Below are 27815 nucleotides of genomic sequence, written 5' to 3'. Positions count from 1 at the left end.
CTAAAGTAAAAAATGTTCTAGTCAAATTTGTTGATATTTTGATTGTACAACTTGTAGCCTTTGAGCTTTGATCATCAGAGACAAATATGAACTCATCGCTCTTGTGAACAAAGAAAGTAGTTGGGAGATATATATAATATAAAGACTAGTTGAGGATGTGAATTCACTTCTAAAGAGACTCAGCAATTTTGTGGAGAATGAAATTAGACGTTTACCGACAATTCCAAGATCCCCCGACACAATTTCATGGCAAAAATGAAATGTAGAATAATTCTTGACATGGTTCAAAGCATATGCTCAAAAGTAAGAAATTGCTGAAAGAATTATAAGTAGAATATATGAAAACGCTCTTATCAGATGTCTTAAAAGTAGAATTATATCATCATGCAAACATGGCAAGCAAGGTCCATTTTGTAAACAATTCCCGAAAGGAGGACCATCTAGAATAGCCCCTAAATTACTAATACATATACATACTACATTTAATTACTATATGGCTAAAGATTAAAGCCACAATCATCTACGAAATTTAGCCAATCCGAACCATTGTTCATTAATCTTATATAAGCCTGTAAGGTCTATGCCTTCATCCGGCATATGGAAGCCTGCAATATAGTACGTGAAAAAGTGCGTTAGAAAAAATTCCAGCAATATGGTTTTCAATTTCATTGAAATAGATTATTGATCAGTTAATAAAAATACATATAACATTATAAGTTTTATAAAAAAAACTAAATTATGGTAAAGAATTAGAGCCGGAAAAATTGAAATTGGTCTACAATTTTAACGAATTTTAGAAAATAAAAATGTATATATTTTTCGGTCTCTAATTTTCAATTAATGTTTTGTACTTACTAACTTGCACTCGCTCAATTTTAGTGGGTCGAAATTAACAAGTTATAACTAAAAAAATATTAAATATCTTAAGGTGTAATTTTTTAATTTGTACATACTATAAAAATAAGTGGGTGAAGAATAAATAATTAGCAAACTCTATATAAATTTTTATATTTATACCACAATATGAAAATAGATCATCCCTTTCTTCTTTTTTATTACTAAGGTTATGAAAATCTCTTAAGATATTTTGACTCTGGAAAATGTCACATTATCATATTTATATCTTCAAATCAATGATAGTAGTGAAGTGAGAACTGAGAAGACAACCAACAAATCAAAAAAATAAATGAAAAGAACGGGAAATAAAGAGATTCATTTATTCAGATTTTTTTTAAGTAGTCTAGTGGTTTAAAATTTCACCTTTAAGGTGAATATAAAATGTCCGAAGTTTGACCTCCGACATCTATATATAAAATGTAATGTCATAGCAACTGAATTAAATTCACGAGAACATTTTTCTACATTTTTATTCGCATTATATGTAATGATCTCGTATATTGAGTTGAGAATGTAAAATACATTGAATGAAATGGTATAACATTGTGGTAATTAAAGTGAACTAACCCCAATTTGAGCGATGTGTCTGAGCTCTCATAGTCCTGTGGAGGACCAGTGGAGTTGTAAACATTGGTCACAGATTCTGACGATTGACCTTCTTCAGTAATAACCACATTTTCATATTCAGCTCCTCCAACCATTTTACCGTTAGTCACTATGCCAGCCACCTAAGGTGCCACCATATACAAGTGATGATTAATTAGCAAACGTAGAAATTTTTATTAGTATTAATCCTTTGGTTTTTAGAAAAAGAGACATGATGATTTAGAATTCGGCCGCAAGATAAGTAAAGTAGTTATTTCTATTTAGGATAGTCATTCCTCTAATATAACTCAATTTAAATATGAATCTTACCACTTTTAGTAAATTTTAATAAAATATTTTTTTGTCTATCAGGCTTTTATAATTAGAAAATTCATTTTTTATTAAAAATGGTAAGGGTTACCCTTAAATCAATTTTTGAGAGATTTATATTAGACACACGTAGTCAATATTCCGCGTGGAAATGTGCATATTTAAAAAGAATAACAGAAATAAATGTATGAAAAAATTTCATGTGTTATTGGAAGGAAAAAAAACTTATCTTAGAATAATAAGAATATAAGATAGGAAATCAAAAAAACAAGTTTTCATTTGAAAAATTAAACACAAAAATAAACAAAGAAAAAGAACATCATACATGTTGCTTTAGTCGGTTGTTCTCTTCCATTAGTTGCCTTCCCTGCAAGTTCAGTAAGAGTTTTGTATCAATGAAATTGTTTCAATGAAAATAAGAGTTATTATTTGAAGAAAAGAAGAAAGTTAAATAAAGTCAGCCAATAATCTCAATTGGCAAGTCATTGTGATTTGATGAATTGTTCTTAGTTACCAACACAAAATTAAACACAATTTGTAATTTCTTTTGTTTAAAATTGTGAAAATATTGCAAATAATACAATTTTCTTTTCATTATTTCCTCTATGAAATCTGGATATATATATACAAAACAAAGACATATTTTGATTACTACTATTCAAAAATTGAAGAAATAAAAAAAATAAACAAACCACTATATCGAAAAAAAATATATAGTCCTAAAAATTTTATATTCCCTAAATTTTTTATATTTTTATTTTTTATATTCATATGATGTTAATTAAAAACTAAATATAATCTTCAATTAACATCATAGTTTTTTTGACAATAATTAAGATCATAGTTATTTTACATTTATTTGATTTAGGGAGTAAAAATGAATATAAATTTTAATGTTATTGGACAACAAAATTGTTGTTCGACATCGGGTGTATTTTTGACATTTTATTATTTTTTATGTTAAAATAATGTCACTCTAGTAATATACCTAATTAAATGCTTAAAAAAAATATACTGGCCAAGTGTCTTGTCTCTTGAAGGTTAGATTAATATAATGAGAGAAATTGCTAAAGGGACAAAAGGGATTTGCAAAGGATCCACCATTGTACTTATTCCAGCCATATATTATGATGAATGCAAAAGAATTACACTTAAATTATTAATCATGTTAAATAGTATAATCCCAGCCAGTTTTCTAACCTTTCTTTGGAGATCATTGATCTCCATCATGATCTTCTCTCCCTGAAAAAAAAAAAAATTTAGATGATCAATATTAAATGTAATTAATCATGAGACCATTATAAAGTAAAACTACACTTTTCAGATTTATTTAATAACTAATATATTCAGTCTATAACCCATGAAGCACGGACACAGATACCGGACACTGACACGCCGACACCGATAAAAATTTGGAAAAATGACATAATTTAGTGTAATCGTAAGTGTCGGTGTCGGACACCAACACCGACACGCCTAATCTAAGGAGTGTCGGTGCTTCCTAGTCTATAACTCTGAAATTTTGTTTATAATTGTGGCCGGTAGAGAGTACTACCTTGTTTTCTATTACACGGCTCAACCCAATTTCAAGAGACCTCTCCAATTGTTGTAATTCTTCAACATTCAAACCTTCAAGATCTTCTCCCCTCATCTGCCTTAGTTGATGGCTCTTCTCAGAAATTTCCTTGCTTAATCTTGTGCAGTTGCTGTTTTCAACTAGCTGCATTATAAATTTGAAAGAATTGAAAATTTATTTTAACAATAAACTTGTGTGATTTTCTTTTTCTAGTGATATTAATTAATCAATGTTATATGTTCATTTTGTCTCATTAAAAATCATGATTCAAATCAATAATTTTCACAAAACATAAGTGATTATCTACAGATACAACTAATTAACCTGCAACTCGAGAGACGGTTCTTCCATCTTTGCGAGGTTCTTTGAGTGTAAATGATGTCTTTCCAGTATTTCCCTCATGCTACAAAACATCAAACTCAAATTATACGAAATAAATAACAATGATAATAACACAAGATTGTGTACTTTTTGGAGGACTATATATATATAATAAAAAAACATTTTAGCCTCTTTCAAAAAAAAAAAAATACAAGATTGATGTCATTTAACATGACAATAATTTATAGTAGTGTGCTGTCTAACACTATGTTCTTATTGTTTGGTTACGAGCGGACAGTTAGGAGATCATCCACATTGAGCTTAAAAGAAACTATACAAGTAAGTTAGACACGAGATCTTAACCCAAAACTTTAAGACATTAAATTTATGGATTTGTAGGTCATCTCACTTATAAAAAGTTCAACCGTCAGTTTTTCAAGCAATATGGAACTTAACTCACCTCACACTTGCCACGATACAATATATATGTGAACTCCAACTGATCTCATCAAATGAATATAGTTGAAATCGACTAATACATATAACTGCGTGTTTTTTTAACCGGAGTGGATCCATATTCCTATTAGGGAGGGACAAAGTTTATTTTTCATACAACCAGTATTGATATCATAGGCAGTCCAAAGGATGAAACCGTGAAGACATCAAGTTGGGAGTCAGATAATACAAAAATCGACTTCCAGTCACTCACCAAGTCAAACCAGGAAAAGAGACCTCATATCTTCACCTCAAAATATCAAGGGGTTAGGTATATCTGTCATCTCTCTTACATATCTAACATTTTGTCCATTTATAGTCGACATAAGATTTAATAACTCATAAAACCTAAAACATATATATAATATACATAAACTTTAACACTACCAAAAATAAAAATATAAAAACACTAATTTTCTAACCAATACAGGTTGGAAAGTTTATTTTCTATAATAAATAATGAATTCTTTCACTCATGGCAGTTAGAGAGAGAAAGAAAGACCTTAAGTTGGAGTACTCAAAGAGCTTCCCGGTAGAAGAAAAAATGATAAGAGCAACATCAGCATCACAAAGAACCGAGAGTTCTTCAGCTTTTTTCACCAACCCTCTTCTTCTCTTTGAAAAAGTAACTTGCCTTGCCGTTGCATTCTCGATCTTCTTTATCTGAATCTTCTCACGAGCCATGTCTCTATTCTTCTCTTCACCTTAATTTATCCTCTTTTAGAAAAAAAACAAAACAAGAAATGGAAAGTTAAAACCTTTTTTGCTTCTTATTTTAGCAACATATATGAATATGTATGAATGATAATAATAATGAATAACACGTGGTGTGATAGCTAGTTGAGTTAAGTGTTCTAAAAAATTGGAGATCCAGATTCAAGTCCTGACCCGGTGTAAAAAATTTACATAACAATTAAGATCCTAACAATTTATCATTAAAAAAAATGAATAACACAGAAAACTAACCTAAGAAAGATGAGACAAAAGCAAGAGAAAGAAATGAAGATATGTATAGTTGACTATTTATGGTTTTTTTATTTTTTGGTTTAAAGCAAAAGAAAAGTGGGTTTTTTAATTTCTTTCTAGTTTGAGATGGACATGTGATAGAAGAAGAAGAAGTATGATGCAGGCATTAGCTAATTTTAGTTTCGTTAAGAATTTGTAGTATCTGAAGTGATGAGAAAATTGATTGTTCTTTCCACTTTCAGATCCTGCAGGAGATGAAACAAAGAAACTGATGAACAAATGGGTGGTTTGTTATTGGAATTGTGTATTTTGGTGATGGGTGGTGAGGGTTTTGAAAGGGGTGAATTGTACTTTGAGGATTTTACTTTCCTTTTTGAGGGGAAAGGCGTTGGTATTTGGAATGAAAAAAGGAAAACGTTGGTTTTGGTGCCTTGTGTGGTCTATTCTTCTTTGATCAAAGCCACAAATGTAGAGAGGAGAGAGACAGAGAGAAATAACTGTGGAAGTGTGGAAAAAGTAGGCCTCTTTAGGGTAAGGCAACCATTATTTTTGTCTTGCTAGGCTCCCACAAGTTGACACGGTTCTCAGATCTACTTGTGTTGGCTTAGAATCTTGGAATGTGCTCATTTTAAGATTTAAGATTTTGATTTTTTTTATGTAAATTTTGGATTAATCGGTCCTTGGATGATGGCATACAAGTTTTTAAAAAATCCATCAAATGAAGGATAATTTTATAAACTACTTATTCCAAATTATAAATTGTTTTTACCATTTCGTAGAGATTAAAAAGTGTAATTAATTTTATATGGAAAAGAGAAATTACGAGTAATTTTACAAAATTATTCTTCATTAATTATATGAGAAAGATAAATTAAATAATTGGAAAAAAAAAGTATTAAATAGTTATGAGTATAAGACGAAAAATGATATTAATTACTTCATTGATATTACTAATATTGTAGGAAATTAGTACTAAGTACTCCCTCGATCTCAAATAATTGTCACTTTATGAATAAAATTTTGTCTCAAAATAATTGTCATTATCACTTTTCAATGTAATACTTTTCAATTGTATCCCTAATAATTTATATATGCATTATTCCTAAGGAAACAAACCTATAATTTATAGGGGTTATTTAGTAAAAATATTATTTATTTTAACAACGTCATTACGTTTCTTAATATGTGTTAAACAACCTTAAAAGAAAATCTTTTTGAGACGGAGGGAGTAGTGTCTTTGAGGCACTAAATCAAAGATAGTAAAAACATTTTGGACTTTGTGTAGTCAAACACTTAAAAGTACTCCCTCCGATATTTTTTATAAAGAACACTTTGAGGAAAAAAATTGGTCATTTTTATAAGAAACTTTGACCAATTTTCAAATGTTTTAAATGTTTAATTTCATTTATGCCCTTAGTTATTATGAGAGAGAGAGAGAGAATTTATATAAGTAAGTTAGTTGAAGTAAGAGTAGAGCTGGGTATGCGGGCTAGCCCGCCTCGTTTAACCCGCCCCGCATAAACCCGCATATTAAACGGGGCGAACAAGCCCGTCGGCAAATATAAACGAGTTATAATATTAAGTCCGAGTCCGGTCCGCATAAGCCCGCGGGTTAAACGGTTAACCCGCGGACTATTACCAAAAAAAATAATAAATCATTTTTTTCAAAAAATAAATTGAATTAGTAAAATATTGATATAATGAAAGCTTAAAAAAATATATTATTAATAATTTTATGTTATAACATATAAATTGTAACTAACAAATAAAAATAAATAAAGTTTGTGATATCATTGAGTTTATCTATCTTCTCTTTGTAAGTAATGCAACTAAAATCAAATTCAACTGATTCTTATCGTCATTTTTTTACCGTCCATTTTAGTGAGAAAAACTTTCTACATGTACCCAAAAAAGCATAAAAAGATTAACAGATTCAACTTAACTAAATCACATCAAGGTAACCAAATTATTCAAAACATAATAGCGGAAAATACCCCCAAGAAAAATAACTACTCATTTGGGCATGTATCTTTTAAATACTAGCAAATGTATATACAGCTAAGACAAAGTAAAAGATAGTGAAACATGATGTTTTGTGTTGTTGTCTACTTGATTAAAATTGGAGTGTGTTGTTGCTTTTTATAATTAGGGTTTAGACTAAGTCCTTTTTTTTTTGTGATTAAAAAAGTTGAATTTGGACATGGACCAAGTTATTTATATTTGATAAATTTTGTAATTAATTGTATAAAAAAAAGCAGGCGGGCCACATGCTAACCCGCGAACCCGCGGATTTAACCCGCATAACCCGTGGTTTTAACGGTCCAACCCACACGGGCAAAAATGTAAACGAGACAAAAAAATTTGGTCTTAAGTCCGTGCGGGCTGCGGGTTAAACGGGTCGGCCCGCGGACCTTGATCCGTATACCCAGCTCTAAGTAAGAGTAATTAAATAAGGGTATATATGGAATAAATTTAAATTTTTAAGAGTATTAAATAAAAATAATCATTTACGATGTCTTTCCTTGGTCTGTTTAATTTTTTCAAAGTATTCCTCATAAAAATGACCGGATGTAATATAAGATGTGTTGTTTTCAATAAATAAAAATAAAAAAATGCTAACGAGTGCCCCTGAGACATTTTTTAAACACCTTAAATAGTAAGTTTTTGTGAAATTTTTACGAAAATTTGTGTAATCAAACACATTGAAAATTTAAATTTTTCATTTTTTGAATAAATTATTTTTTAAAATGGAATGCTTAAAGAGTTCTCCGGTGGCACTCGTTAGCAAGACCCTATTTTTTACTAATATATACAGATAAATGTCAGCATATAACATGTTGAATTTTTCTTACTGCGTATTTTTTAAATGTCAATTTTTTATAATTTTTAATAGTATATTTCTTCGGGTCTCATATATAATCAAAAATTATTTTTTAAGATTTATTTAAAAAAAACAATGTATCTATAATACAGACTAAATGCATATCTTTTTAAATTAATCTAAAAAGTCAATTTTTGCTTATATACGAGATCTGAGAGAATATATGTAAATATATTAATTTTCAAAATTTTGCATTGACATGTGAGCACTAATCAACTACGGCACTTATTTTAGAATGAGGGAGTATTTATATTATCTAGGCAAAATTACACCGCATGTTCTTTATCTTATTTTTTTGTAACACTTTGGTCCTTTATGTTTTTTCGTAACATTTTGGTTCTTTATCTTTTTTTGGTAACACTTTAGTCTTTTATCTTATTTAATTGTAACACTTTGGTTTTTTTTTGTAACATTTTGGTCTTTTATCTTATTTATTTGTAACATTTTAGTCTTTTTTTTTTGTAACACGTTGGTAATAATAATAAGATAAAGGATTAAAGTGTTACAAATAAATAAGATAAAGGATCAAAGTGTTATAAAAAAAATAAGATAAAAGAGCTGTAGTGTAATTATTATCTAATGAAATAGTCTCGATTTTTACAAATTGATGAATACATGTTTGTCAAGCAGCCACTTTTCCCCTCTTACACCCAAACACCGTATGTCAAGATGTAGCCATAGCAGGTTAGTGGTGCGTGTGAGAAGTTTCACGGTGTATTACCTTCTAACCCCTTTCTGGGCGGTTTCAAAAACAAAAGACATCATTGTTCTCGATCTAGAGTTTGGTGTTTTAGTCTTTTGGTTTCTTGAGCAGTGGCGACGCCGCCACGCTATCTTGTTTGGTGTCATCAACCAATTAATGTTTGATCCATTTCTTCCTATCCGGTCGGCTAATTTGCGTTTTATGGGTTGCCATTGTCGATGAGATTTGGGGTTGCGGTTCTGTTGATTGGTTGGACGGTTGTTGTTTTGATTCGTCATACGACAGTGGTCAGTTTCGGGCTAGCTACCGTCGTCGGTATTCTTTCACCCCTTAAGGGTTGTTGGTCGAAATTCATATATGAGATTGTGGTGCTTATGGATATGTTTTTGTTCAAAAACTATAACGCTCCTAGGTTGGGTCCTGTCGGATCTTGTTCGCACTTCGGTCTTGGTCTGTTTGGCTCGAAAGGACATTTTATGCTTGTTGTGATTTGTCATAGGGGCCTCACAGAATTTGTTTACTTAAATTTCTATCATTTTGTCCCATGTAATATTAGGGAATTTTTCTTTTTAATTCCGCCATTGAGTACTTTGTAAAAATAGTTACTGTTATAAGTAGAGTACTTCTCCAAATATTAAAAGTTACCGAGCCGTTTGTATCAAATGAATGAATCTGCCACTATAGTTAATTTTAGTTCTAGACTCTAGTTGTAGCTCAATACGGCCTACGGTAGAGATAAGATAGTAGCATTAGCAGGTGTAAGTGAAATAGACAATGGTAGTACAGTCCAAGCAAGAACAAGAACAAGAACATGGCTTCTAATGACTGAAATCTTTACCCCTTATTTTTCGGTACTTTATTCAGACATGAGACATGTACTTATCTTATTATACTATTATTGCTAAGATCGACCGGACATTGGATTGGACATGAGATTGATAGACTTCATCATTTTGGCTCTCTCTTTAGAGCTTTGCTTCTACTCAGGGAGAACACTGTCAGATTACAAAATTATTTTCCTTAGAGCCAATCATGTCCTTCTTACTACTAGTAAATGATTTTTTTCTTCAATTTTATCAAATACGTTTTTTTAGAACTTATCCAAACAGTTTATACAATATAATTTAGATTTTATGCTATTTTATAAATTTATATTAGTGAAAATTGTAATTTTATAAGTTATTTTATCATAAATTATTTTGATAAACTTATAATAATATATAAAAATTGCATAAATTGTTTGCATAAGCTCTAAAAAAACTGGACCAATTGAGCCAAGTACTAATTACCCCTTTGCCCTTTATATCTATATTGAACACAAGGCATAGTTCGTGTCACCCTTGTATGGTTCAATATCTTATTTCTTGATCCCGGGATATACTGAGCAACGAATAAGTTCAATATCTCATATTGACTTAGTTTAGCGTGGCCACACATTTTATCAGTAATATTCCATCAAGAGGTCTATAGATATTACTCCCATTATATAGGAGGGGCAAATCTCATCTAGGTCACTCATGTCCTTCAGTATGATTCGTGAAGTACCTATTAATCAACTTTATAATTATCCTTTTACAGATAATGTTTGAATAACAATAAAGTACTCGACTCCACATCTAGGGATCATAGTTGGTTCAGGTCTAAGGGTGGTATTCACCATTATCAATATGAGAATATCTTATGACATTTTTCATAACTACTATGTAGTATTCTCATTGTGGGTCAATCCAGTATAAATATTATTCTTAATATTTATACCTATGTATAGACTTGATATCTACATATCTATGACCAGTGAGATGTGATCATCAGTCGACATACATAATAGTCTCCATGTTTTAAATATTATCTCAATTCATATTAAAACTTAACTACGGATACTTTAAGAATAGTAGTCTCACAATTAAGTCTTACTTAATATACCATTAGTATATTTTACTATTCTATGGACTTTATTACCTTATAGGATAATAAAGAATGCCTCATATTATTAATAATAATAAAATTCATGATAAATAAGATTAAGTTCAATCTAAAACTTATTGGCCTCTAGGGCTTACACCAATAGTTTTTTCCCCTCAAATTTCTCATTTTTACTATTTAAGTAGCACATGAGTAAAAATAGGGCGTGCGAGAAACTCTTAGGTAGCGGGTGAGTAAAAATAGGATGCACGAAAAACTCATAAGTAGCGGATGAGTAAAAATAGAGCGCGCGAAAATTTTGATTATATATATATATATAAGAGTAAGGATTAACATAGCGTAGTACGTAATAGTTAATTTGAATGTCCAAATTTGGTACACACAACACAACGTAGTAGTTTTTTAGTTATTTATAATGTTGAATTTAATAACTAAAAGTAAGAGAAAAAAAACCCGGCCCGAAAGCCCGACAACCTGTATCGGGTCGGGCTCAGACACAAATTTTGATAGCCTGTTTTTTAGCCCAGTCCGACAAAATCCGAAGCCCGACCGGGCCGATCCAAAACTGGTCGGGCTGCCCATTTTGACAACTCTCGTCTTATATATAAGAAACAATTTGCTTTTTAAGTTTATTATTGAATTGATGTATTTAGCTTATATATAGTCTAGATACATCAATTCAACAATGAATCTAAAAAACAAATTTTGTCTTGCACTCCGTATATAGAATTAGAGGGAGTAATATTTACATCACTCTAATTCAGCATTATATTTTATAAAACAATTGTAAGTATCCTACTAATATTTATTAAAACTAGTAGTACTTTAATAAAAATAATATTTTCTCTTTTTCATTTGTACATTTTTTAAATATTTGTAAAATGAACAAATAGATCATGAAGGTAGTGCTTTTGATCTATGAAGCCCTGATACATTAAAAATGGCGAAGTATCGTGTCTGACACTCCGATATTGATATTCGTCTGATACTTCCCGATACGCGTATTGAGGAAGTATTAGTAATTGATATATTTTTTTTAAAATATAACCGATATGTGTCGGATACTTCTATGATATCCGACTTCTCTGATACGTGTATCGGATAAGTATAAGATAGTTAGTGGGTGTTAGCTTATGGGGTTAGGAGGAGTGGATTGTTCCAGTAGATTTGGCGGTGTGTTTCAGTATTCATAGGGGTTTTAGGTGTTGGCAGTGTTGACCGTGAATTATTGTTCAGGTGGTTGTTATTTGCATTGGTGTTTGTTGCAGTCTTGTGGCGATACCAGAACAACTTCTCTCACAAACACTTTCCTTTATCGACGTTTTCTTCTAGAGTCTTCTCCGGCTGCCATACATTTAGATCGCAAATGTAGACTTTTTGCTTTTACCAGTAGTTTCTGGTGGTCTCCCCGTGCTGGTTGCTTTGGTGGGTTGCAGTTTGCTGAGATCTGGGCGGAGTTTGTTTGGTTGTCGGAGTTTACTTTTAGCCCGGAAGAGCTTGATTTGGCAAGGATGTTTTTCCGGGAGCGATGGTTCTGTTCCGCTTCAGTTCAGCAATGTTTCTGCTCGGGTTTTAGTTTATTGGGGTGGGTCATGGAGTTGGAGTGAGACTTTTGTGTGTCCTTGTTTGTCTTTGATATGTTTGTATTTGGTGATGTTGTTGTGCTGCATTTTTTGCAGTTTTGTACCTTTTCTCACCATTTGTATGTCTTATACTAATGGTTGAATGTTATAATATATATATTTGCCGATTAGAAAAAGAGTTTTTTGATGATGGAAACAGAGGAGAGAAACTGATACAATCATGTTTCCTCTTAAGTAGTGAATGTTAGGGTATGATGTTATTTATGGATAAATGTAAACTCTGATAAGTTAATATGTGAGTAGAAGATGATTATAGTCTCAAATGTACCTTGTCCGTTTTATTTCAAATTGCATCACGTGATATGACCACAACATTGCAGCAATATATGCAATCACATTGGACCGCAATTGCAATGTGATTGTAAATTATTACTATAAGTATAAAAATTGCATTGCAACGATGAAACAACCACAACATAGTGGAAACATCAACATTAGGTCACATCATACAACAATATACTATATATGTAGTGGTCACAAAAATTATTTTTCCAACTTCATTGTTATTTATATCACAGATTTAAGGAGTAATGTATATTTTAAAGTGGTGGAGACCTGATAATGAGATAGACATGAGATTTTAGAGAAGAATGATGACACATGTGTTGTATAAGATTATTACAAAATTATAATATTGTATCTTAATAAATTAAATGTATAAGTCATAACGACTGCAATGGCTACAATTGTAGTGATTGTCATTACATTCACAAATGTAATATAAAATCATGCATGTCACATAAATCAAATCATTTTCCTCTTTTCTCTTCATCTAAAAAAGGCAAGGTTTAATAAAATAAAATAAAAAAGCTTTAAAATTTGATCGAATATGATCAATTAACTTGTTTGTATTTTATGATCTTAAATTTAAGAGATAGAAACAAATGGTTACATACTTATTTATTATTATTATATTTTTGCTAGGATTATTATTTTAATTTTCTAAAAAAAAAAAGAAAATTACGATTTTGATTAAATAAATTCTTAAACATCCTAGTCACTTCAAACATATAGTTCGAAAATCATGCTTACAAATTGACGAACGTGCCCCAAATTAACCTTTCAATTGCTCAACAAGTGTTAATGACCTATTATCATCACAATAAGCTAACCAAACATTATATTTAATTTATTTTTTTGTTGTACAATATATATTTCCATTGTTTTATTGAATAATATATATTGTTTTATCTAGCACTTGTAAATTTAATTATATTTAACTTGTCCTAAGTTCGCTATATATAAAACCAAGTTTTCTATTGTATATTCATATTTGACAACAAACTTTAGTTGTAGCAATGAAAATCAATTTGTTTATCGTCTTGTGCTTCTTTGCATTGCTTCTTATCTCAGTTTTGACAATTAAGTGTTCCGAAGATAAGAAACAATGTGTGTGTGTTTATAACTAGTTTTCGTGTATGCACGATTGCTTTCTTATTTTATTTATAACAAAAGCTTTTCTTTATTTGCAGTTGGTGAAATAGAAAAATCAAAGAAAAAGAGTGAGGTTGATGGCTTTGTAACATGGGTGCCAGGTGGATATGGAATCTGGGAAACATCTAATGGAAACACTTTCGAAGGCAGTAGTAGTAACGTCATAAAGTTTCCTAATGTTGGTAAAAAGGTTGGAGGTGGAAATGTTATAAAGTTTCCGGGCAGTGAAAAATGGGGCAAAAATGGAAATGTAAATGAGCCACGCAAGTCAAGGTTTGGGAAAGTTTGCATCGAAAATTAGTTCTATTTACATGTATGGTGTACTATTTCCCTTCCAATTTTTTAAGGCCACCTGCATTCTTTTTTTTTTCCTTCCAATGTGGTAGCAATATATGTAAAATGTGTTCACATAAATGAACATGGGCTAACACTACTAGAAAACTGCTCTGGAGCGTCGGCCAAAATGAGACGCTAAATGGCAAAAAACGGACGCTATAGTGTAATTAGCGTCTGCTTAGTGTCCACATCGTGGCGGACACTTAAATGCCCGAAGCTAGACAGTTGCGTCCAGTAGACGCTATTTGGTGTCCGTTTTATTAGACGTTAAGTTGAAGCTAGTGACATGTATATAGGCAGACGCTAGTAGCTTCGGTTTTTGGGTGACGCTATTGATATATATTGGTGCCACACAATGTCAGCTGTAGAGTCCGCTTGGCAGATGCTAACTGTAGCGTCTGTTCATTATGCAATGCTATACGTTAGTTTCTGAATTATATAGCGTCAGCTTAAGCAGACGCTTCTGGTTTTTTTTCTTTCCAATAACTGATACTAGAAAGGCAAATACCTATATTACTAAAAATACATCAAAAAATTATCTTTCATAGTTGCAACCATAGTTTCTCACAACCATACATCTCTACCAATATAATCATCAAAACCAAAGATAATATGAAGTGTCAGGCATAAAAGAAAGCCAAGAACATAGATATCCTATGATGATAAGGCAAAAAGAATACAATTGTATTTATGCAATTAACCTTGAAATGCAACAAAAATAATGTCATCAGTAGAACTTATATCCCATCCTTGGACCAATATGCCTATGATGAATCTAGAAAAACTTAAAAGTCCACTAGTCTAATAGAAATTCGCCTACCAACAACCTATGCAAATGATTGCATCAATTGCAAAAAAAACCTACCTATACATTGATGCTAACAGATTCAATTATACTAATCAAGCATAAAGCAAGACATTTTGGTACAAGTGCTCAAATAGTGGCAATGATGTGCAACTTTCATCATCTTCTTTGACTGTCTTCATTGTGTCAATTGGCTCATATGTTCCAGATGTTCCTGTAAATGGATATGACACCAATATCAATACAAACCCCAAAAGCACCTAGCCAAAATTTATAAATTCAATTTCAAAGTGAGTATAGAAGACTTGAAAGCACCTACCCAAATGCAGAGACTCCAATGCAAATGCTATTGATTGTAAAACACTAGTGAATATGTAATAAGTCCTAGACTTAGTGCATGACTCTACTCTTTGACATCAATGAGATCGCGTGATTCTTATGTCATCAGTAGAACTTATATCCCATCATTGGATTAGTAATACTTGTTGAAAATGTCAAATTTAAGCATTCGATAATATCAACACTGCCACTAGCAAAACTAACATGCAATATCATGTGCAAGTAAGCAATAAAACAATATGTGCTCATGATTTATAAGTATGAATAAAATTTATGAGTTTATTCTCTACTAACCATTTGATGAAATTTTCTCTTCCAAGAGATCGATCCACTTGATTTGAGGAACAATTGAAAAGAATGAGGGGGCGTGCATGGCAAAACCTATCAGATCAAATTCAAAGTGTTTATGAACCCATCAAATCATAGCAAAAACGAAATAAGATAATCAACTAATTTAGATATGATATTCATATTTACCGATAAACTTTATCAACTTGAAATGCATAATAATAGTTCAGAACTCTCGACCATTAATTATTAATATTATAAGGAAAACCAAAGCTATATTACACAAACACCACCAAACCCTTAACTCAACACCACCAAACTTGGATACCAGTACACAAATACATTGAATTAACTCAACACCACCAAACTAGAACACAAATACACTGAGCCGACACTTTAGTCCTATTTTTCTTTTAAAAAGGCATCAATGAAAGTCACTTATATTGCTCAAAATATATCAAAAAATTATTATCTTTCATAATGGCAACCATAATTTCTCATAAGTCATGACCATAATGTTTACCAATATACTCGTTAAAATTACTATCTCTCCCACCTAAATATAAAACTACCATAATCTATTTAAATACTAATTTCATTCTTGCAAATCGTTTTATATTCAGTTGTTGAATTGATATTATTCATATACATTCATTTCCAAACCTTCATAGACTTATAAGGACTACATGATGCATCTTAGCATAATATTTCTCTTTTATTAACATCCGCAGTTGCATGTCGTAGTGATATTAACATCCTCAGTTGCATGTCATAGTGGTTTAGTCAATAGAATCCAATTTATTTATAATTAGAAAAAGAAAATACAATACAAATCCATCTAACAAGCCATATATAATCCATGTCTAGAAAGAAGCCCCAATTTTGAAGCATTCATGAATCTTAACATCCTCAGTTGCATGTCATAGTGGTTTCGTCATTGAGGTGTGCTAACGTTCCATCTGGAATCACATCTCTCACTGCAATTGGAGCCATTGATTGAAGATAGTGATGGTGTCGTAGCAAACAACTTTTGCGTGGTCTCACGGTGGTCTCGCAGAGAAGGTAAAGGGTTCGCATTCAGACTTCAGAAACCAAACTGCAAACCAGAAACACTGAGAAGCACACAAACCAAAAACTTATGCAGCAGCAGCACGAAGAACATACTATAACAGAAAATAAATCACAATATTGTAGTAAAGAAACAATAATTGAAATTAATATGAGATGAAAAGGTTAATCATAGTATACAAAGATCTAAAATCATACTATAGGAGGATAGTGATGGTGTCGTAGCAAACAACTTTTGCGTGGTCTCACGGTGGTCTCGCAGAGAAGGTAAAGGGTTCGCATTCAGACTTCAGAAACCAAACTGCAAACCAGAAACACTGAGAAGCACACAAACCAAAAACTTATGCAGCACGAAGAACATACTATAACAGAAAATAAATCACAATATTGTAGTAAAGAAACAATAATTGAAATTAATATGAGATGAAAAGGTCAATCATAGTATACAAAGATCTAGAATCATACTATAGGAGGATATACTATTATCACTACTATTAGAGAAATGTTAAAATATTAAGTAAAATATCTCCAATATACAAATAATTAATATCAAAAGCATGAAAAGTCAATTGCAAAATAGAATCACTTTCAAAAAAATAATACGACTCATAATTTCATTTGTGTGCAAAAGAAATTTAATAGCATTCAACATACAAAGTTTCTGGATGTTGCTAATTTGGCTCCAAAGAGGCAAAATTATTGCATAAATAACATATCTATTATTAAAAAGATCTGCTACAACTTACAATTAGAGTAAGAGTGGGTAAACAATTCTAATCTTCCGAATTGCATCCAATTCATATAGTAGAACTACTAAACAAGAAATTCACACATCAAGCCAACAACCGGTCAAGGGCGAATTGAGATTGAGTAATAGAGGGGAAACGGTTTCAAATTGAAATTGAATACTGAAATTGGAAAACGAATAGAGGAAAGAAGAGAGAAAGAGCTTACATGGAGTGCTGAAGCACAATAAAGCAACCTCTAAGATAGTATTTCAATGGAAGTGAACAATCTTGCAAAGAGGTCAACGAATCAATGAGCTGCTTTTGGTCATTCAAATACTAGTATATCTGCAATATCATCACATTTTCATAATTATCCCCCCACATTACCAGAAAAATAAATAAGACAGAAGCCACAACAGAAAAGATGTGATACAATAATAGTTCCATTATATATATTTGTATCAAGCTTGATGTGTATCCCTAGGTCTTCAGCATCGGCAAGTAAAGAAGGCTCGTTCACACTTACAATTATCAACTTGTCCAACATATCATTGAGTATTGAAACTCCAAAATAAAATATAAAAAAACAACAGTAAAAAATAATCAAATTGATGCACTGCACTGCATTTCAGTGGAGGCAGATATCCATAAGATGCAGGATATGTTGGTGGAGCTGCTGGTGTTACCATACATGTTAGTCGGTACAGACTCAGTAGATCTATTATAATCATAATATGACCAAAAAACTAATTAGAGAAGTGCTCAAGACTAATAGAACCTAAACAGGAAAAAAAAAAAAAAACTAGTGAATGCAATTGCACTCACACCAAACCTCCAACTTACAAAGAACCCAACCCAACCAACAAACACATTACTATCACAATCAAATGCAAAATAATAGGACACCAACCCAGCAAAAGCAAAATAACATATGAGACACAAATTTTTATAAGTTACTAGAAAAAAGAGGAGTGTTTGAGCTTACCTTAGAGCGTATAGATGTCAATAATAACTTGATACAAATCAGCACAGGCCATACCTTTCCTATGTCAGCCATGTACGTACCTCTGCAAATACAAATCATAACAGATTTTAGTAATATGTTATATAATACACACAATACTAAATATGTATAAAAAGTTCATTGCCATGATTTTCTCACTTCCTTCAATTGGGGATCTCTTTCGACACTAACATGCCAACAATATGTGATTTCTCTTGCATGTATACTTTGATGAAAAACAAAAATAGAATGGTTTCTACATTCTACTGCTAATAAAATTTTATCAGCAGTTCTTTTTGGAGAAATGAAACCAGAAAACCTAGAGAGTTAACTTTAAAATATATATATGAATTAGATAATAACAAAAAATAAAAATAATGCCAGAGAGTTAAATTTGCAAACCTAGAGAATAGAACAAAAAGAGTCATCTAAGTGCTAACAATAAGGCATGAAAATCAAACATCAACAAATAAGTAATAAAACTGAAAGAGTTTACTTCCCTAAAATCATTCACTTGAATCTCTAACATACATAATATTGACAAGCAACCAGAGAGCATGAGTCACAAATCAGCGGAGAACGACTGAGAAGGGTTGAGAAACGACACAAGATCGGCGGAGAAAGGCAGATCGACGATGTGCCATGCGTTGAGCTATGAGTGTGAGGGCGAAGTGAGGTGAGGTGTTTGAAGGTGACGGCACGCGATAAACTAGGGTTCAAAGAAGATGAACCATTTGAGGAAGAGACAGATTTGTTTTTTAATAAATTTATTTATTTATGAATGTTAGATTAATTATTAATTATTAATGAAAAAAAATACAAGAGTTTTTGCTCTTTCTTTTTCAATTTAATTTAATGATTTAATGATGGATGGCGTCAGCCTCAACAGACGCTAAGTAGCATTGTTTTTTTTTTATTTTTGCAGTGTCCATGTACCGTCTCCAAAAGCGGACTCTATGTTTAAAAAATCATTTAAAACTAAAATTTAAAATAGAAAAGTCATAGCGTCCAATGTATAGACGCAATATAAACGCTAGTAGCGTCAGTGTCGTGGCAGACGCTAATTTATTTGAAGCTACAACACATTTTTCTTGTAGTGTAAGTTCGTGTATATATATATATATCTCGTAGTTTTAAAAATATATATATGTATTTGTGAATTCATGTATTGCTAATGGATCTGAGTCGAGAGTTTGGGAGATGGAGTAGAAGAAGAACTGGTGTTGTTGTTGTTGGGTGGTGAAAGTAGAAGAAGAGTACAAAGTTTTCCGGTTCTAGATTTTTTCAGTTGTTAGATAGTAGAAGAAGAATTTATTATTATTTTTTTTTTTAAATCCATGTTGATTTAAATAAAGGCCAAACGGATAAAAAAACGCAACGATTTTTTATTTATTTATAAAAAATACAAGTTAGCATGCCACATCAACGATTTGCATGTTCAAATTATATGAAGGACTACACGTTAAATAACCTAATATGATATGAGTAAAATCTAATTTTTTTTAGAGGGACTAAAATTAATTTACTCCATTTGGCAGAGACCAAAAACACTATTAACCCTTATTTTGTATTTTTAATGTTAATGGAGTTCTCATGGAGACGTGCATTGAAAAAAGCTTCCCAAAGTGAGGAAGGAATACCGAGGACACTTTAAGTGGCTGAGATAGGAAGCGGGGGAGTACCTGCTGCCTGATTGAGACATGAGAAGTGATATGCAAAACATAACTTTAATATCACATCACATATAAGAAAAGCACATAAAATATCAGATCACATATAAGAAAAGCACATATACAAGGAAGAAATGAATTCACAAACTGTGAAGATTGACTTGAAAATCAGTATTTCAGGTTCTCCTGAACTCACTAAGAGAATCTGCCATATATGTGCAAGATTCAATTTTTTTAAAATAAATTTGTTCTCTAAACCTTATATTTTATATATATATATATATATATATATATATATATAAAAAAGAAAAACAAGGGATTTTATTAGGATTGTAGCCAACAAAATACTAGAGTTTTAGAACTAATCATTAGTTGATCCAATGGTGATTGACGTTGAACTTGGTAGGAAGAATCACATTCCGATCCCCCGCAATTACGATCGGAAGGGGGTTGGAAACACTTGATGCCACAACTGACCCCCAAATCAAATTAGGCGATCCAGTAAATCCATAGTTTTAAAAACCGGACCGGCCGGCCGGACCGGGAACCGGTGGGGTGGCCGACTCGGTTGTTAGCATGCAGAACCGGTTCTGCTTATAAACCGGAGAAAACCGCTGTGAACCGACCGAGTCGATGGTTGAACCGGGGAACCGGATAAACCCGCGCGCGAACTTGACCGGTTTGGAGAGGAAATGAATTATTTCTAAAAAATCCAATTATGTTGGATATGGAAATCGAACACAGATCCTTTCTATACTTTAGCATCACAATCACCACTATACCACTTGCATTTATGTGATATCCATTATTACTGAAATATATTTAATACTATTGTACTAGTTATAAAACACCATGACATTCCTTCAAAAAAAAAACACCATGACATATATTAATAAATACATGGATAATTTTTTTCCTTATTATTTAAAATTTAATTTTCATATATATATATTCATTGTTTTATTTTAATGTAATATATTAAATAATGTTGTTCTAATTAAAAATTATGATATAATAATACTTTTATTGACTAAATTATAATATTATATGGTTGGATATGTGAATCAAAATATAAATAACGATAAAATGAGAAGCTTTTGTGCTTTTTCTTTTAAATATATGAAATTTTATTAAAAAAAGTTTGAAGGAATTTTTTTTTATTAAATTTTATTGTTATGAAATTCAAGTTAATATTTTAAATTTTTTATATATGCCGGGTCAATAGTCGTGCGGTCTGACCAGTGACCCACTGGTCAGACTAGTGAACCAGTGACTCAGTGTCTCGACCAGGTCGATCACTGGTCCGGGTTTTAAAACATTGAATAAATCGGATACTGGTGGTAAAAAAACTAGGGTTTTAGAGAGAACTAAGGGGTTTTTATTATTTTTTATCTTGGTACAACACTATGGTTGAGCAAATGATCATTTTATTCGCCTTGGGTATTCTAAATCAGTGAGTCTCTTGGTCATGAATAGAAATTCGGTAAAATGGTAATATTAAGATTGAAGTCTTAAGACTAATTCATGCAATTCATTTTAAAATCTTTGTGTAACGAAACTCTTTTAATTAGTGGAACGGAAAACGGTTCTCTTCCCCTTACGTAAGTCATCTCTAAACAGAACCGGATTAATAAAATGTGGATGTCTTTCTCTTCTTGATGAGTTTATTCCAACTCGCAACACTAATGATATATTCAACTCACATACCATACCATGTATCAAATTTTCTAAACTTCACATATGTTAACACAATTCACGTACACCCACTTTAATTGAGGTCTCGACTTTGAATTCAAAATTCACATGTGATATGCGAATTAAGTTTGTGTACATTGATAAGTTTCGTACGTCTTAAAACTATTTTTTGAATATATTCTCATATGCAGAAAATATTAGAAACTAACAAGACCGAAAAATATATCATTTACATATATATGGTTGAATATTAATGAAGATATAAGATGAGTTTTAAAAATCAAATATGAGAAGCCAGAGGAATTTTAGATATTATTTTCATATTTTGTGTTTGAGGCAGTGTAAACATGAATTTTTTGTAGTGAAACAAACTTTTGCTAGTTACACCCGCCTTGTTTCTAAGGTGATGTAGCAATATATGGCTCACTGGTGGAGCAATAAAAAGAATACCATCAAATTTAAGTTTGGTCTAACATGCACAACCTCTTTATATTTTGCATGGTGTACAAGTTGTCATTTATATTATAACGAATACGAATTTTTTAAAATTCATCGCTGGATTGAAAGTTTATATCATATAGATCATCCATAAAAATTTTAAAATTTTTTGAAAATAATTTGATATGTTATTAAGAATCATCAAAATTTACTATAATTTTAATGTATAATTTAGTTTTTAATGTTTGAGAGAAATGAATAATTTAGATTTGTTAGAAACAAAGATGAAAAACCTGTGCACATCTCAATCCCACCCTTTATCTCCTCCATTAATCATAAAATTTTGTTAATTGGTACCATATGAGAAAAACGCATTACACAGGCCCACATACAATATTTTTTTCCGACAAAATATAAATTTGTGATATTTCAAATAACTTTTTACAGCTATGTATTATGTCGATAAGTTGTCATTCATTTTCTCCATTTTCTCTCGATTTTTCTCTCTTTTCATTCTTTCATTATAAAAGGTAGTTTTTGGCCATTTTTGACCTGAAATTATCACACAACACCATTTTTGTCTGTCTTTTATTTAAATAAGTGGTTGTCCACGTATATTTGCTTCTTCGTTTTGTGTTTTTTGAGTTTTCGCCATCTTAGTGCAGCATTGTGTTTGTCGTCATATTGTGTGGCGTTTGTTGGTTACGTTTTTCGTCTTAATAAGATGTTTCATTGATTCAAATTGACATATTTACTTCAACTCATTATAGATTTGATGAAAACTTGAACGTCAACGGTGCAGATTTAGGAGTATGAATATTTCAGTTATTTTATTTTGTCATATAATCATATTTGTAGGCACTTTCATGTTGCTGTTTATGCTATTAACCTAGGTACCGTAAAATTCTTTGTAGATTCATCTTTTTCAGTTTTTAGCGATCTTAAATTTATAATGATCGGTATATTTTTCAATTTTTTGGTTTCACCACCAGTTTAATCTGGTTCGGGAGTTAGTTTTGGCATCAAGTGATTTCAGCCTTCCTCCGACCGCAATTGCGGAGGATCGAAATATATTTTTCAATTTAAATGAATGAATATATTTTTTAGTAAAAAACTAAATAAATAACTTTACAACCATAATATTTTTCTTTTTTTGTCATTCATTTCATTATCGACATAAATATAATAGAGGCATATTTACTATCTAGGTGCACAAATAGATCTCGTAAAAAAAAAGTGCACAAATAGAAGAGAAAAATAGTTCATAAGTACTAATTTAACTGATTGTAAAAAAAAAAGTACTAATTTATCTGGTAAAAAAATGTCAAATTTTAAATTGAACGCTGTGAATTTCAATTCTCCTACGTATATGTGAGTTTATGATAGCTTACCGAGAGAAAATCATTTTTCAGAAAGTCCTTCAATGATGAAATATCTTGATGGCTGATGTAGACATTGCCATATTGGAATGGAAAAGATTTTAACTTGTTTAATTTTTTTTTAATGTACAGACTCTTTATTGACAAAAAAGTTATATACTTTTTATCGGTTAGAAGAAATTTCCAGGTTAAGGTGGGAGCAACAATATAATATTCCCACCATGGGAAATAGTTATTTAAGCCGTTGATATATTAGTATAAGTACTGGAAGGCTTAAATCAGTTAGATGACATGAATGACCATTTTGTATCAAATATCAAAACTGTACTTTTTGTACCAATTTTTATGAGTTGCATTTATTTTATTAATTAGTTACCGTGAGCTTAACTTAGTTGATAGAAATATCGCATTTTAGTTTGTACAATAGTTATTTTAATCTTAATGACAGTAAACGAAATAATTTACTCTTTACGATCAAGATATTAGATTCAAGCGGTTAATTAGTTCCCCTAAAATGAATGAAGAATTGTTCGAAAAAATCTAAGTTTAATTTTCGGAGGAAATAATTTTTTACCAAACTTTATTTATCTCGTAACCGAACTATGAGTTATCAGTCTTATTTCTTAGAAATAGAGGGTTAAAAAAAATAATCATACACCGCAAATAATGTTAAACTAATGATAAGTAGTATATGGTAGCTTATAAAAAAAAGGCTTGAAATTCAGAATTGACTCCTGAACCAGATTCAACTGGTGGTGAAAAAAACTTAAAATTCCCATTTCAAATGATGTGCTCGAATCTCAGTTCTCTGCATATAAAATTTAATGTCTCTGTCAACTAAATTAATTTTAAGTTCTTAATACACAATAAATTGAATATTCTCGTTGATTGTTGGTGTAAAATAAATTTACTTTCATCGTGTATATGTTTAAACTCAGCAAAAAAAATAACAAAAAAAAGAAGGTCGTAAACCCTAGAAGCCACTCTTTGTATATAAAAGGCTTGAAATTCCCATCTCTTCATCTCACCAAACCCTTCATCGGCTTATTCACAATTCAAAATGGGGCATTGTACAGTTCAGCCTCTCACTCTCTCCAAGCTTACCAATTCCTTCGCTTTTCACCATAAACCTTCATCTTCTCCAAAACCTGTACTCTTATCTCGTATGTTCTCCAATCTTAACCAAAAATTAGGGTTTTATTTTTTGTTTTCATTTTCTCCATAATTTTTTATATAATTCATGTGTTATGGTATGGAAATTTTGATGCAGTTGTTTGATTGATTCTTACACTTGTTATTTAAGCTTTTATAGCAAATGGGTTGTTGTATTTAGTGTCAAGGTTGAATTTTTATCTTAATTAAAATAAAATGAAGGGTAAGTGTTGAATTTTGATTTGTGTGTTTTATGTTATTTCAGGATCAGTTTTCCTTAGAAATGTAAGGGCAACAGCTTCTGAGGAAACATCAAGTGGTGCAGGGAAGTTTTTCAATGAGAAACGTGATGGTGTTATAACCTTAGAAGCTGATAAGAATGGATACAATGAAACTGTGGGGAATGAAGACCCTGAGAAAGAGTTGCTTTCTGATGGAGACGGCCTGCCGTTGGATTTGCTGGATAAGCTGGATTTAAAGGTTGCTTTGCCTTTCCCTTTGCCTTTTAGTATTTGTAATCTGAATAGTGTGTATATGCATACTAGTTAATTGGTTGTTTTTGTGTTTGATTCATGTGTTTTTAATATTGTTTTTATTGCCATGTTGAGTTGCTATGATGATAGTTCAGTTTATTGATGGTATTCATAGAATGCTTTTGTGATACTTCGGCATTCATGTCGAACCTGAGCGGTTAGCTGAGCAACTCATCATTGTTTCAATTTTTGTTTTTCCTTTTTCATTTCCCCTGTTAAGTGTTTGTAGTTATGGATTGTTAGTTGTGAGAATTTTACTTGAGCCTTCCATGTTCTATGCAGTATTTATTAATGAGTGATAGGATGTTATGAATAACTTAATGATATGAGCATTGATAAATTGGTTCATATGTGATATTGTGATAACTGACTTCACAATGATGATGATGATGATAATTTTGCGGGATAACCCCATTCTCTTTATAGTCTTGTAATCTGTTTAGTTCTATGCACACTAGTGTAGTGATTGTAAGTTTGAATGATTGATGAGGATGCTTGTGTTTGTTTGTTTTTCCTCTGTTTTAGATTGGTTTGTATTTCCATGTTGCTATGATGAACCTCAGTTTATTGACGGCGTTCATTGAGTGCTTCATGATACTTCGGCATTCATGTCGAATCTGAGCGGTTAGCTGAGCAACTCTTCATTGTATTAATTTTTGTGTGTTTGGTGTATTTATCAAGATACTCGTGTTTGTTTGTTTTTCCACTGTTTTAGATGGTTTTGTATTTGTGTGTTGTGTTTGCTATGATGAACCTCAGTTTATTGATGGCGCTCATCGAGTGCTTAATGATACTTCGGCATTCATGTCGAATCTGAGCGGTTAGCTGAGCAATTCTACATCTCTACATTGTTTTAATTTTCGGGTTTGATTTTTTGATGAAGATGGCCGTGTTTGTTTGTTTGTTTGTCTTTCCATTTTTTTAGATTGTTTTGTATTTCCATGCTGTGTTTGCTATGATGAAACTCAGTTTATTGATGTCATTCATTGAGTGCTTGATGATATTTCGGCATTCATGTCGAATCTGAGCGGTTAGCTGAGCAAATCTACATCTCTACATTGTTTTAATTTTTGTGTTTGGTTGTTTGATGAAGATGCTCGTGTTTGTTGTCTTTCCACTGTTTTAGATTGTTTTGTATTTCCATTTTGTGTTTGCTATGATGAATCTCAGTTTATTGATGGCATTCATTGAGTGCTTGATGATACTTCGGCATTCATGTCGAATCTGAGCGGCTAGCTGAGCAACCCTACATCGCTGCATTGTTTTAATTTTCGTGTTTGATTGTCTGATGAAGATGCTTGTGTTTGTTTGTCTTTCCACTGTTTTAGCTCTCAAACTTTGGTCTTTGTATATTCGAAATGCAGAATCTAAAATGTGACTGAATTAAACTGCACTGTTGCATGAAAAATCAATTTATGTGGACTGTTTCTTATAACTTGTTTTTCATTTTTTCCAAAGTGTTTTAGTGAAGTGTTATGAAGTGCACTTTGGTTAACCCAAAATAACCAAACATAAATGTTACACCAGTATTAAAAATATTTTATAGCCTATTGATCTAGTCTTATCTCTTTTATATCTTTACAGTTTGATGTAAATGACACCACTTCTCTTGCTGTGTATGGTGGTGGTGCTATAGTGGCCCTGTGGCTAACCTCAGCCATCGTTGGTGCTATTGATGCTATCCCAGTGGTATGTATCTGCTGTTAAATTGATAAAAGATTTCTAACCAAAATCCAAATCTTATAAAAGCTAACTTGTGTTTGGTTCATTCTTATGCCAGATTCCCAAATTGTTCGAAGTTGTAGGGCTTGGATACTCATTATGGTTCACTTACCGATATTTGCTTTTCAAGGTATTTGCCAAGTTTTAGTTATAACAATTGCTGATATTTGTGTGTTGGTTCCAACAATTTTTAATTTGATTCGTTAAACTGCAGAGAAACAGAGATGAGCTATCAGATAAAATAGAGGAACTCAAGCAACAAGTTCTTGGTTCAGAAGATAATTAGTTGTTATGAAAAGATGAACTTCATGAAATGTAGTTTTGGTCACACTGCTTAAAAAGTATGAATGAATGTACAGTTACTTTTGGTTTAGTTAATGGAATTTGTTGATTTGCTTCCATCCCTCACAGACACAGTTCCCTATCTTGATGAAATGTAAAACTTGAAAAATCCAATGTTATAGTTTCAGAACAATGTTTTTTCCATTTCAATTGTGTACCTTGCCACTGTGCTTCTTCACCTTGATTATCCTGTGCTGTTGCATCGTGGCCACAACTTATCGCCTTGCAGCTGCGTTGTTTTTTACTGGTTGCATGGTGGGTGGTCCACACTGTCGGGCAGAAGCTGAATGACTGTGAGGTAGGAGAGGGCGTTGAGTAGCTGGATCTTCCACAATGATGATGACTATACTCATCATCTAAGACAAGACTGAAGTTTTGTATGTTTTTTCTAGTTTCTTTTCCATAAAAATATGTTGATGTTTAAAATGATTTTAGATTCCAGGTGTTGAATGTCTAAAATGCCATGTGTTTTCTGGATAAAAACAAAATGGACTTCTCTATTTCCTTTCCAAACCTGGAGAGGATTTTATCCTTTGGATTCAGTCCATTTTATGCTTTTGAAT

The 27815-nt window shown here is 31.6% G+C and overlaps 4 protein-coding genes and 5 non-coding genes across 9 annotated transcripts; 7 read left to right on the top strand and 2 right to left on the bottom strand.

Annotated features, from left to right (window-relative positions):
• Positions 1 to 330: 330 nt before the first annotated feature.
• On the bottom strand, positions 331 to 5776 carry LOC123903870 (MADS-box protein SVP-like). The gene is made up of 8 exons (XM_045953548.1): positions 5171 to 5776; positions 4707 to 4921; positions 3713 to 3791; positions 3368 to 3532; positions 3013 to 3054; positions 2138 to 2179; positions 1465 to 1625; positions 331 to 605 (listed from the first exon to the last, which is right to left on the bottom strand). The coding sequence occupies exons 2-8, from the start codon at positions 4886 to 4888 to the stop codon at positions 587 to 589; spliced, it is 690 nt and encodes a 229-aa protein (XP_045809504.1). The 5' UTR covers positions 4889 to 4921; positions 5171 to 5776; the 3' UTR covers positions 331 to 586.
• A 7750-nt stretch (positions 5777 to 13526) lies between these two features.
• LOC123903868 lies at positions 13527 to 14124 on the top strand. The gene is made up of 2 exons (XM_045953546.1): positions 13527 to 13709; positions 13793 to 14124. The coding sequence occupies exons 1-2, from the start codon at positions 13619 to 13621 to the stop codon at positions 14053 to 14055; spliced, it is 354 nt and encodes a 117-aa protein (XP_045809502.1). The 5' UTR covers positions 13527 to 13618; the 3' UTR covers positions 14056 to 14124.
• A 109-nt stretch (positions 14125 to 14233) lies between these two features.
• Positions 14234 to 17891, bottom strand: LOC123903869. The gene is made up of 4 exons (XM_045953547.1): positions 17775 to 17891; positions 17545 to 17586; positions 15529 to 15615; positions 14234 to 15109 (listed from the first exon to the last, which is right to left on the bottom strand). Exons 1-4 carry the CDS (start codon positions 17863 to 17865, stop codon positions 14991 to 14993), a joined length of 339 nt encoding a protein of 112 aa, XP_045809503.1. The 5' UTR covers positions 17866 to 17891; the 3' UTR covers positions 14234 to 14990.
• Positions 17892 to 24499: 6608 nt separating this feature from the next.
• On the top strand, positions 24500 to 27409 carry LOC123903866 (protein CURVATURE THYLAKOID 1D, chloroplastic-like). Its single transcript, XM_045953545.1, has 5 exons — positions 24500 to 24666; positions 24921 to 25135; positions 26773 to 26877; positions 26969 to 27040; positions 27125 to 27409. The coding sequence occupies exons 1-5, from the start codon at positions 24564 to 24566 to the stop codon at positions 27194 to 27196; spliced, it is 567 nt and encodes a 188-aa protein (XP_045809501.1). The 5' UTR covers positions 24500 to 24563; the 3' UTR covers positions 27197 to 27409.
• On the top strand, positions 25264 to 25358 carry LOC123912065. Its single transcript, XR_006810928.1, has one exon. It is a non-coding gene; the product is annotated as a small nucleolar RNA snoR128 (small nucleolar RNA).
• Positions 25733 to 25825, top strand: LOC123912066. Its single transcript, XR_006810930.1, has one exon. It is a non-coding gene; the product is annotated as a small nucleolar RNA snoR128 (small nucleolar RNA).
• LOC123912069 lies at positions 25929 to 26021 on the top strand. The gene has a single exon (XR_006810933.1). It is a non-coding gene; the product is annotated as a small nucleolar RNA snoR128 (small nucleolar RNA).
• LOC123912062 lies at positions 26139 to 26231 on the top strand. The gene has a single exon (XR_006810925.1). It is a non-coding gene; the product is annotated as a small nucleolar RNA snoR128 (small nucleolar RNA).
• On the top strand, positions 26340 to 26432 carry LOC123912067. The gene has a single exon (XR_006810931.1). It is a non-coding gene; the product is annotated as a small nucleolar RNA snoR128 (small nucleolar RNA).
• Positions 27410 to 27815: the final 406 nt, after the last annotated feature.

Source organism: Trifolium pratense, linkage group LG2, assembly GCF_020283565.1.
Source record: "Trifolium pratense cultivar HEN17-A07 linkage group LG2, ARS_RC_1.1, whole genome shotgun sequence".
Lineage (NCBI taxonomy): Eukaryota > Viridiplantae > Streptophyta > Magnoliopsida > Fabales > Fabaceae > Trifolium > Trifolium pratense.
This window is presented reverse-complemented; position numbering and strand designations above follow the sequence as displayed.

Excerpts from the sequence above, each read along its gene's own strand:
- LOC123903870 (XM_045953548.1), bottom strand. The coding sequence starts at position 4,888 with ATGGCTCGTGAGAAGATTCAGATAAAGAAGATCGAGAATGCAACGGCA. Across the intron at positions 3,792-4,706 it reads TTTGAGTACTCCAACTTAAG|CATGAGGGAAATACTGGAAA; the intron begins GTCTTTCTTTCT and ends GATGTTTTGTAG. Across the intron at positions 3,055-3,367 it reads GCCGTGTAATAGAAAACAAG|GGAGAGAAGATCATGATGGA; the intron begins GTAGTACTCTCT and ends TTTTTTTTTCAG.
- LOC123903868 (XM_045953546.1), top strand. The coding sequence starts at position 13,619 with ATGAAAATCAATTTGTTTATCGTCTTGTGCTTCTTTGCATTGCTTCTT. Across the intron at positions 13,710-13,792 it reads TTCCGAAGATAAGAAACAAT|TTGGTGAAATAGAAAAATCA; the intron begins GTGTGTGTGTTT and ends CTTTATTTGCAG.
- LOC123903869 (XM_045953547.1), bottom strand. The coding sequence starts at position 17,865 with ATGTTGGACAAGTTGATAATTGTAAGTGTGAACGAGCCTTCTTTACTT. Across the intron at positions 15,616-17,544 it reads ATTGTGCTTCAGCACTCCAT|GTTTTGCCATGCACGCCCCC; the intron begins GTAAGCTCTTTC and ends TTGATCTGATAG. Across the intron at positions 15,110-15,528 it reads AGAGAAAATTTCATCAAATG|GAACATCTGGAACATATGAG; the intron begins GTTAGTAGAGAA and ends ATCCATTTACAG.
- LOC123903866 (XM_045953545.1), top strand. The coding sequence starts at position 24,564 with ATGGGGCATTGTACAGTTCAGCCTCTCACTCTCTCCAAGCTTACCAAT. Across the intron at positions 25,136-26,772 it reads TGGATAAGCTGGATTTAAAG|TTTGATGTAAATGACACCAC; the intron begins GTTGCTTTGCCT and ends ATATCTTTACAG. Across the intron at positions 26,878-26,968 it reads CTATTGATGCTATCCCAGTG|ATTCCCAAATTGTTCGAAGT; the intron begins GTATGTATCTGC and ends TTCTTATGCCAG.